An 11,617-nucleotide genomic window follows, 5' to 3' on the forward strand; every position below is an offset into this window, starting at 1 on the left:
GTAAAAAGCATCTTCCTCTGTTCTACTTACTTAAACATTATAAATTAAGGTTCACAGAGTGAACCCTGTTTACACTCACTTTCAGAATATGGAAGTAAAAGTGAAACTTCAGAGAAAAAGCCAGTGCTTTGGGTTTTCCAATATAGGCACTGCAATGGCTATGACCATTAGCCCTAAAGTGCCTTTTGGCAAATAAACTGGTTTAATTGTTCCACAGGCCACAGAAACAAGTCAGGTCACAAAATAGAAACTGGTGAAGGGGATTATTACACTTCATAAATGACACCTAAAAGATGAATATTATTATAAGACCAACATTATTCCCAAGGTAGTGATCTGTGGAGATAAATTAAATCTGTGTGTTCTTCCTCTCCCTCACAATATTTTCATAATAAAGAAAATAATCACATATGAGCAAGACCCAGGAGCCTAAATGTTGTGAAGAAAAAAAAGTAGGAGTTTTGCAAGCCAACTGGAAAGAACACACACAAACACACACATACACACACACTCGATTCTCGTTATTCATGGTGGTTATGCTCTGTTAAATCACCACAGACCCTATTAGTGAATACTGAGCCATTGCCCCTTAGGTTCCTTTGAGCCTCTGGTCACAACATTTTCATCAACCAATCAATATATAACCTTCTTTTATCTGTGATTCTGTTAAAAGACACATTACTTAGTATATATTGTTGCATTATTAACCCTGAACTCACAGCCAACAGCACTATAACTCCTGGCTGAATGAAGCTCATCTAACACATTTATTTTCCCTCTAAGACACATCACAGCCCTCTTGCACTTAGGAACACTTCAGGACTACCCTGGGGGCCATTTTAAACAGTGAAATCACCAATGAAAAGCACAAAACTTCGGCACTAAAATAGACCTCAAAAAGGATTCTTGTCTACAGTACGAGATGAAACAAGAAGGCAGAATGTCACCTTATTCGACCTCCACTGGGAACATGTGTCAGGCAACTCAAGTTTTTTGCCACTCTGCACATGTCTGCGAATGACCGTAAAAGCACCAAAGTATTGATTTTGGGGTTATAAATATATTTTAGCAAGTAGATAAATTCACAAATACAGAATCCATGAATAACATATACTGACTATATGTATATATATGAATGATAGTCAACCTTTTTAAAATTATTTTCTTATCACCTAGGTGTTTCCATACACACACCATCAACTTTGTCCTTCCAACCCCAAATGGACAGCACCAACCCAATGGCTAACACCGAGGGATGATGTCTAACAACTAACTGCTGATGGGATGGGTTCTTTTCTCTGTTAGATATCTGAAATAGAGCAATCAACATCAGTATTTTAGTTCTCACGTTAAAGGAGTTTGTATTTCTATTTTTAGGGTTTAATATTGTTTCTATGTTTTACCTGTATAGGCTTCAAAAGGTCTTTAGAAAGAAATACTCTTTGTTGATCTCCTAGAAAGCGAATAGAAGTTACAGATCCCAAACCAACTTTGTCCAACAGAGATTTGTACATCTAAAATAAAACAAAAGAAAATGTTTTGGCATTATAACTGCTGTCAGCATAATTCTGAAAATGAGGACTGGCAATTTTCCACACAAACAGAAAGAGATAAACCCATTAAGTTTTTTATTTACTACAAGTATCTCAATAACAACTATTTATGCAACCACAACAAGATCACATAATTTTTATTTAAAATCAATAATTTAAACCAGATACACATTTGGGAGTCATTAACATATAGGTCTGGATCCACAGATGCATGGCTTCCCTAACATTCATGCCCAAAATTGTGTGTCTGTACATTTTTCTGGGCAGAGAGGGCCACGTGCTTAGCAAATTCTTAATAGCTGGGGGAAAGAAATACAAAGAGCAAGATACAACTTTAACCAAAATCCTACATCACTCAAAATCTCCAGCAGCTCTTCTGACTCATAAGCAAAATCTTCACTTTGTTAGCATAGCATGCAAGACCCTTCACAATCTGGTCAGCCTTTCAACCATCCTCCCAGCCTTTCCAACTATCCATATCTAGCCCTTCCTCCTTCAAGCCGCAGCTCATGTCTCATAAAGCCTGGACTGTGCTCTCCAGGCATAGTGATGACACTTCTCTAACTGCACCAGACTTAAGATACAGAAATGACACAATTATATACCGACTGCCAGTATCTTTAGTGCCAAAGAATATCCTGAACCAGAGGGAAGCCTAGAGATCATGAAGCTAAGACTGGAAACCCTTACAGGGCCAGGCAACAGCTGCCATTCAGCTCCAGCCTTTTGCTGCGATAAAGAACTGCCACAAATCTGCAGTGTTGCCATATCTTGCAGTTCTTTTCAGGAGAAACTGGAAATCTAGATTTTTAGGTGTACTGCCTACATTTTTTAAAGTAGACAACTAATTCAAATTTTCTTAAAACACTGTGAGGGTCAACCAAAGAGATCTGTATGTCTGTATATGTCTGCTGGTTTCAGACCTCTGACCTAGACATTCCCCACATTACCTCCATGCCCATTTTTCAAGTGAAGAAAGTGAGCCCCAAAAAAGTCCAGGGCCCAGAGTCACAGAGCTCCTAGCAGGACTGACAGAAGATGCTGAGTGCTCTTCTGACTCTTCTACATTGTCATATATCTGTACTATTATTTTCCAGAAGACCAAATATGGGCATTACATATACAATTCCCTTGTTTCACTCACAGTGGATGAAATACCCTCTTCTCATGAAGTCAATAAGCCCCAGTTTTACTCACTATCGCAGGCCACTGAACAATTCGTTCAGAAATTTCAGGAGACTTTCGTTCAGCCAAAACCAAGTTATGCTCTACTAAAAATGCTCTCCTTAGAAGGCTGTAGACTTCTATCCATCTTCTCTTCCTCCAAGATTCCCCATCAAACTCCACACACACCTTGACAAACAGAATGGGGAAAAAAACAGATTCGATTAACAAAAATAAAAATGAAAAATGCCCAAGTTGAATTATACCCTTATTACTCTATTCAAATGTTTTAGCTCAATGTGCTGTTCCCCTTTCCTGCTCTCTTACTTGCCCCTTCACAGCCCACAATAAACTAACCAGACGTGGATCAAGCTTTGGGTCCCAAACCACATTGGGAAGCAGAAGTTAGGGGCTTTGAGGGCCAGTATCTGCCCCCAAAGTAACCTCTGGGAAGCCCAAAAATCAAAGAACCCCCATGTAGAAGGTTTTTACATATGTTAATTAGACATCAGAGCTTTGAGAACTTAAAGACAGAAATCTGAAACCCAGAAGAAGTACTTATTGCATGGCATTGTAATTCTATGTTGACATTGTCTGTGGGCTTAAGATGACCCCCCATCACCACAACCCACCACATGCTTTTGAATTCCTCTGGTATCAGTAGAACTTAGCACAAAGCCTAATAGACAGCACAGCCTCACTATCCCTTTGAGTTGAATAAACTGGGAAATTGAGAGTTTGGAGTCTAAGACTATTTTGGTAAATACAGAAACAAGTTATTGATAAATGACCCCAGAGTTTTCCAGAACTTCCTCTAGCCTCTTATATAAAAGTTAAACTATCTTTGAAATATCATTTTCCAAGTAACTGTGAAGTTTTCTGCTTCTGACTTGCAAAATATCTTTTTATCCTAAAATTAAAACTCTTACAATTTGTATGAATATTTTAAGACATAAAAAAAGAATTCATTCCAAAAGTGGGTCTCTGACAGTGACCCAGAAGTAGAAATCATTCACAAAACCTTAAAGGTCAGATAAATGCACCAAACCACCCTAGCTTTATCCCATTATGAACATGCTACCCCTTAATTTATCCTAAATCTTTTTAAATGACTTTTGTATTTTAACTGATACACAATAAACTGCCTCAATATTCAATGTAAAAATCACTATTTTTATTTAATTTAAAATTCCTCCTCTTATGTATGTTGAATCACTATGTCATACACCTGAAATTAATATCGTATATCAACTATACTTCAATAAAAAAATAAAGTTCCTCCTTTTACTAAACAGGCCTCTCATTTTTGGTTTCAAAGAATTAATTATCTATCAACATTGTTCATAATTTCACAGACAATCATATCTCCCTTTTCAACCTTTAACCGAAAAGTTTAGTTAACTTCCATTCATCTATCAGAACCCAATTCAAAAATCCTTTCCTCAAAGAAGCCTTCCCTTACCGAAGAGCCTCAGTCTCTCCCAAAAGAGGCCCCCTTGCTAATTGTACTCAAAGCCCTGTACTTTTCCTTCCTAGCACTTATCCACATTTTGAATTATTTATTTGTGGTCAACTGATTGACATATTATAAATTCTAATAGGTCAAAGTCTGTGTCTGCTTTTACTTACCATTGTATTTCACTGGCAGCCAGTGCCCAGTCAGTACTCAAATACTTTTGTTGAAAGAATACATTTCTCTCTGAATTGGGCTCTCACCTTCTGTTTCTCATCCATTTAGAAGGGAGGAATTGATACACGACTAGCCTCAATCCCAAACCTTCTTTCAGTTTTATGGCTATCAATGAAATTTAAGACCCACCCTACTCTTCTCTCCCAACAACAAAATGTGCATCCCTAACTTCCCAGGCAACTTCCCCCAAGAATCTGCATATCTTCTGTGTAAATATGTGAACACCTACTATGTGACAAGGTCCTGTGTACTCTCCCCTTGTTCTATGTGTTCTATCCATCACTACAACCAACCAAATGTTCCTTCACAGAGGTGTTCAGAGACTGCTCATCTTCCTTTCTGTTTCCCTAGCCACAGAATCCGGGTCCTCTGTTATTTCCCCTAAATTGGCTAGTCTTTCTGCCCCGCATCAACCTCAAACCCAAGCTAGCTTTGGATGACAGAGTTTTCCCATCAATGTGGTGTAAGAGGAATGAGCATATACAAAGTTCAGAATTAGAAAGCCCTGGGTTTGAATCCCAACTATGTTGAAGTTTTCCTAGAATGACTTCTGATGCATAAAATAAAATACATAGGATTACAAATGAAATCAATTAACCAGCACCACAGGTTAAGAACCCCTGCTTAAATCTAAGCTCTCTGAATCTTGTTTTGCTAGCTTTAAAATGAAAGTACTAACATCTACCACTCACTGAATTGTTAGATAGATTTTAAAGACAATGTATGTAAAGTTATCTGGCAAGGAGACTAGGTAATTTTAAGACCTCCATGGTAATTCAAATCTTAATTTATCAGGGTATCATACTTCTTTAGTTAGGAGTAGGGGAGAGAGGGTCTTTGATATGATTATCTAACTTCTATTCAGCAAAAAAAATAAAGGGTTAAGATCTTAAGTGGTTTCACAAAACTTAAGCAACATCACAATTCTTATCAGATCACTATCTGTAAAGCTTATGATCAACTCTAAACCAAAATTTAGACAGGATCCCTCTTTATACTCCAATTCTGGAGTGATATGAAAATTACTTTAGCTCCTTAAAAATAATTTACGTTATGACTTTGGAGTATTAGGTTGCGTTGGTCAAAAATCCACATTAACTTTGGTTTGAAAAGATGACTTTTCAAAAAGATATAATGAAACCCACAAGTTGTGAGTTTTCTTCAACATTCTTTCAAAAGTTTCCTATCAAAATCACATGTCTTTCAATTGTACCTTGAAATCTGAGGTTCTATATACAAGGACACCCCCTCCCCCAAAAAAACCTCTTCTGCAGAAACTTCTATACAAAGACATACCAATAAGAATTAAAATTCAGGGGAAACTAAAGTGACTTGACCAAGCTCCTAGAAGCTGATAGATATAACCACAGTTATGTGCTGCATAAAAGACATTTCAGTCAACGACGTACTGCATATACGATGGTGGTCCCATTATAGCCTAGGTGTGTAGTAGGCTATACTATCCAGGTTTGTGTAAGTACACTCTATGATGTTTGCCCAAGGGCGAAATCGCCTAACAATGCATTTCTCAGAGTGTATTCCTGTTGTTAAGTGACACATAACTGTAGTTCTCATTCCAAATTGTGTTCTTTCCCACATGCTCCCATGGTCCACAAAGGAAATGCTATTTATGCTGTCTGACTCCAAAGGCCAAAGAGAGGCCTATTAAGTATGATTCACTACCTATAATTTCCAAATTTGCTATTCTTTTAATAGGGCATCTTGTAAATGTATACCTTATTAGCCTATCAAATATCTTGACCAGATGCTGGATATTTCAAATTAATTATTTCAAGCTAATTTCTCCCCAACAGAAAATCTCTTTAGATATATGAATTAGTATTATATCTAATCAAACTAATCTCAAAACCTCCCACTATTTTTTTTTTTTTTTGTGAGATCAGCCCTGTGCTAACATCTGCCAATCCTCCTCTTTTTTTTTTGCTGAGGAAGACTGGCCCTGGGCTAACATCCGTGCCCATCTTCCTCCACTTTATATGGGATGCCGCCACAGCATGGCTTGCCAAGCAGTGCATCGGTGCATGCCCGGGATCCGAACCAGCGAACCCCCGGTCAGCTGCAGTGGAGTGCGTGCACTTAACCGCTTGGGCCACCAGGCTGGCCTCCTCCTACTCACTCTTAGCACACACTAATCTCACCTGCGTAAATGATTATGAAAACCATCAGAAATGCCAAGTAAAGTGTTTCTAAGTTTACAAGTAAACACTTACAGATAGCATGGTTCTTAGTCAAGTAGTTCGTTTTTTTTTTTCCCCTTTTTGTTGAGGAGGATTGGCCCCCAGCCAACATCTGTTGCCAATCTTCCTCTTTTTGCTTGAGGAAAATTGTACCTGAGCTAACATCTGTGCAAATCTTCCTCTATTTTGTATATGGGAAGCCACACAGCATGGCTTGATAAGCAACATGTAGGTCCGCACCCAGGGAACTGAACAGCGAACCCTGGGCCGCCAAAGCAGAGTGCGCAAACTTACCCACTATGCCACCTGGCCAACCTCCAGTCAAGAAGTTTTTAACGACATATCTATTCTATGCCCAGCACTATAACAAAGAATACCACTTATTTCACTACTCCACAAATGAGGAAATTAATTCATTATGCTTCTACTTATGTCTTCTTACATCTAAATAAAATGCTGTCTAAAATCCCAGAGTCTAGCATTCAATTATAGGGAGTAAATAGTTTTTATTACATTGTGCTAGGAGTTTCTCATTTTACATGGTTTGACTGGCAGCAGAATTCACTAACATTCCAACTCACCAAAGTTCCAACTGTATGCAAGGATGAAAGGCTAGGCATTGGTAAAGGAAACTAACTACCAGAAAAGGCTTGAAAGGCTAGGCATTGGTAAAGGAAACTAACTACCAGAAAAGGCTTTAACAGCAGGAAATGGAACATATAGGTGGCAAGTACTACTCTTATGCTAAGGACATCCCCAGGGACTAAGAAGGGGCAGAAGACTCAAGGAAAAGGTAGGTTCAAAAGAAGGGAAAGATCCCGACAGCCAAGTTGGGGAAGGAAGGCATTCCCAGCAGGCATCACAAACAAAGCTAGTTAGGAAGCAACTTGCCTCACACTCAAGGTTAAAGAGTAGGATAAAAATAAGGTTAAAGAGGTCGTTATAACCACACCTAATTAAGATCTGTTGTTATTCCAGTTAAAGAGAATACCACTGCTCCATTGGTAGATTATTTCTAAACTGCTTTTCAGTGTAGAGGTAATAATTTTATGATTCCTTCATTTATTCATTCAAATATTTTAGCAAGCACTACATGCCAAACAGTGTTCTGGGTGCTGGAGATACAGAGTCCAGCAAAATATAGTGTTCTAACCTCACTCTACCTGAATGTTAAAGCCTAGCGTTTAAGGTCTAGAGACAAACTTAGGCAAGTTATTTAACTTCTTTAAGCCTCAATTTCTGACACTAAAAAATGTGGTTTATCATCTAGGATATTTGTGAGGATTAAAGAAAATATTTGCCACATAATAAGCATTTAATCATTATTATGTCTTCACCCTAACTTCTTTGTAATCAACTACTAGACATACTGTATCTGAGTAACTGACTTTGTTACAAAGTCTTTCTCTACGTGAAACAAAGTTAAGCCTTGGCCTCATTAACATCATCCTCAACTAACTAAGCAAATCAGTCTAGACAGACTTGTACTTCTACTAATACTAAAACAGCTGCACACTACTTGAATTTTATTCATTCATATTCATCTCAGCCACCAGTCCCACCCCACCCCCAAAACCTCAATACCCCTAAGCCCAGGTGTACGACTGTGGTCTTGGTTACTTAGTTCCCATCTGCATCTCACCAAGCACAATTTGTTTCTGGTGTTTTAAAATTCTACGTTTTTGCTAATACAACATGCCCCTAAACTTAAGCCAATTCCTCCTTTTGCTACTCAACTAAGGAATGCAGCAATAAATCATGATTAGAAAAAAGAAACTGAGTAGATTTGCACCTGACATGAGGGCTGAATTGTGACGTCTGCAGGTAAAGCAAAAATCCAATACAGTCAAAACTGTTGTTGAATTAAAATTCCCCATTGTCTCCAGGTTAGGCACCTTAGTGCAGTGGGACAGACACATAGCCAAACCTAGATTCAAATCCTCCTTTCATCAGTAGGTAATTCTGCAAGTCTGGACAAGACTTCTTTTCCTAAGTCTATTTCCTCATTCAGAAAAGACAGATACCACCACCCCAAAGGTTGGGGGTGGGGGAGATGTGGAGATTAAAAATACACATGAATGACCTCCTAGATTGCCTTCCCAACTCAAGAGGTCCTCAATTACTGTTGGGTAAGGGAACATCTAGTCTCTCATCATCTGCCAAAGAACTAAAGACTGTAAAGCTTAAATCAAATCTTGTTTCCATTCAAATCAGATAAAAAACAAATACAATAGAGAAAATTTTAGTTGGCAGGTGAAATAAACCACAACTATGACTGAAATCTACTACACAAATCCCATTTTATGGAGAAAAGTTATTAGCCTAAAGGAAATAGGTTGGCCATCTCTGCACCACACTACTTTCTATAAACATCAAAACCCAGTTTTCGCTAGGAGGAGTGAAACAGAGGAGAAAAACCAAACCTCACAGTGTATGACAAGAGTCCTTTTGTGGCACAGCCCTTGATCAGGGAGCATGATGGTTAAGAGGGTGGGCTCAGGAGTCAAAACTGCCTGGGTTAGAACACAGACTATGCCAATTCCCAGATATGTGATCTTAGGCAAGATACTTAACCTCCCCCAGCCACAGTATTTCTAACTATAAAATGGGGCAACATTAGTACCTACTCCCAAAGAACTGCTGTGAGAATTAAATAAGATCATGGCTGTGAAGTGCTCAGCATGCCTGGCATGTGGTTAAGTGCTCAATAGTCACTTCTTTTCAACATGAAGACAAGGCACACTGGAAGCTTTACAAATATATAACCATACATCCTTTCCATACAACGTTTTGCAAACTAATACTGGTTTGGGCATGCATCGTCACCCTGAAAGTATTCAAATGAACAGTGTTTCAGAAATCAACACATATTCAACCGCCAATACTAAAACTTGTTTCCCTTATTTGAGCACAGTTTTCAAGAAAAAGCAAAGACAATGGCCAAGTGAAGACACTGAAACCCGTCCATTACCCAGAGTGGAAATCTCTTCTATTCTGACAGGCTTTCTTCAAGTTATCATCCCTTCGAAGTCTTTGTTAGGGACCTTTATTCAGTTATTTTTGCACAAAGGAGTCTTTGTTGGTACAATGGCTTCCTCACTGGTTGTTCTCACACAATCCTTTCACACCAATACTTCTATTAGGGAATACAATAAGAATTTATCTCTTTTTGAAAAGATCTAACTGAAAAAGGTTCTGAGTGTCATTCTGATTAAAAATCACTGGCCGCACTTGTTCCCATTTCTCTCCCTCCCCCCAAACACCCAAGTAGAATATTTCGAAGCCATTCCTCCAACACACCATATAAGGGGCAGCTCCGCCCCTTCCCTCCGCCCCATCCCTCCATATATGGTCATATCCCACACCCACCCATAGACTCATCATAGACAACCAGGAACCCACTCCTGCCCCGACCTACCATATACGGACAAATACCCACCCTAATATGCCGAACAGAGCTAAGCTCCTCCCTCTACACTCACACTTCATTTCTAACAAGCCTGAAAGTTTAAGAAGTTGGGTGAAGAAATCAAAAGGAACACACAAAAAAACCAACTGAAAGCCCTTCCAAGTGCTAGCCCTCAATTCTTAATGATTCCAAACGTCACCCACTTGTCCAACTTCATGTTAACAATACTCCTTCGGAGAAATAATCATACAGCCCTAGTAGGGCACATTGCGGGCAATAACGAAGCGTGTCTGAACAACCCTAAGCCCATTATCAAACACAGGCAACTCCAGGCCAAGCACACCTCGGTTCTACACAACCATTTCAAAGACTTTCAAGATCTAATTCTCTGCACCTTCAGATCAGATGCCAACTTTCTGGTCGCCCTTTTCAGAAAAGGGGAGGGGGGTGCTGGCTGTCTCGTTACCAAGGTAACTACCAGACGTCCGACCGCCGAGACCCGGGAGCCAGTCTTACCTTCAGATCCTTCTTGGTAACGTCGGGGTGGGAGACCGCTCGGATGGTCCCGGAGAGCCAGGGCCACTCGGCGACGCGCTCCACGTCCCAGCTGTCGTGGCCGCCGTCGCTGCCGTCGGATGCAGACAGACTGAGGAATCGCTTGCCCACCAATACTGGCCAACTTTCTCCGAGCGTGAGCACCATGGTTTCCACGCCTGCAGGAAGGGCTCCTCCCTGCAAAAACACAAAAACAAAATGCAACCGTGGCGGCCGGTGGGAGGGGGCCGGGAAGGGAGGACAGGGGAGGCGGGGGCGGAGGGAGGGGTCCTAACCTTGCTCCGAGGACGAGACCCCCAAGCGGCAGCCGGTGCGAGGGAGGACCCCGCACCCGAGCTCTCCACCCGCGCCCTCCCCGCCCCCCGATCCCTCCCCCACCGCAAACACGGGCCCAAGCGCCGCGTGACCCTCGCTCTCCCAAGTTTCGCTTTTCCAACACCTTAAACCTAATCGCAGAAGGAGTGAGGGGAGAATTATTGAGGCTTCAGTGGATTTTAAAGTGCTCGCCCCTCACCCCGGAAAAGAAAAGGCCCGATGTGGAGGGCCCGTCCCAGGCGGCCGGGTCCCCGCCCCGGGCGGCCCCACGGGAGGGGCGAGCCCGCGGTTCCGCACTTGCCCCGCCGCCGCGCCCCGACACCCCGCTTCCCGGCTGCCGACCCCCGGGCGCCCCTCGCCCTGGCCTGCGCCGCGACGCGGGGGCGCCGGGGCCGCGGGTTCGGCGCCTTCACCTTTCTTCCTCCTCTCCCCTCAGCCGAGGCCGCGGCGCTCTTACCCCGCCTCCCGCCTCCCTGAGTCACCGGCGGCGGCCGCCGTTTTCAGCCGCCCTGCCGACTCTAGCTCTGACTTGGTTCAAGAGCTCTCACAAGACACGCACAGCCTCCCGGGCCCGCCCCCTCGGAGCCGCTTCCGCCGCTCATTGGCTGATTCCGAGGAGCTGGGCGAGGCTCGTGGCGAAATAGCCCATCGCCATTGGCCTGCCTGGCGAGGGCGGGGCGAGAGAAAAAAACAATTCCTTGGCTGCCTCCTCCCTTTCCCCTCCCCCTTCCGA

At 41.8% G+C, this 11,617-nt stretch overlaps 1 protein-coding gene across 4 annotated transcripts in view; it reads right to left on the bottom strand.

The window, feature by feature from the left end:
• The window catches only part of KDM3A (lysine demethylase 3A), a 50,887-nt gene extending 39,478 nt beyond the window's left edge, over positions 1 to 11,409 (bottom strand). Inside the window, exons 1-4 of one of the 4 annotated variants that reach the window (XM_004437232.3) lie at positions 11,342 to 11,409; positions 10,531 to 10,746; positions 2,751 to 2,906; positions 1,404 to 1,514 (exon numbers count right to left, since the gene is read on the bottom strand). In XM_004437232.3, the coding sequence (XP_004437289.1) occupies positions 1,404 to 1,514; positions 2,751 to 2,906; positions 10,531 to 10,716 (453 nt within the window). In that variant the 5' untranslated portion in view covers positions 10,717 to 10,746; positions 11,342 to 11,409. The other 3 variants (XM_004437233.3, XM_087436466.1, XM_087436467.1) reach the window with 3 other exon arrangements.
• Positions 11,410 to 11,617: the final 208 nt, after the last annotated feature.

The sequence above is a fragment of the Ceratotherium simum genome, chromosome 11, assembly GCF_057802395.1.
Source record: "Ceratotherium simum simum isolate JZ-2026a chromosome 11, ASM5780239v1, whole genome shotgun sequence".
Classification (NCBI taxonomy): Eukaryota; Metazoa; Chordata; class Mammalia; order Perissodactyla; family Rhinocerotidae; genus Ceratotherium; species Ceratotherium simum.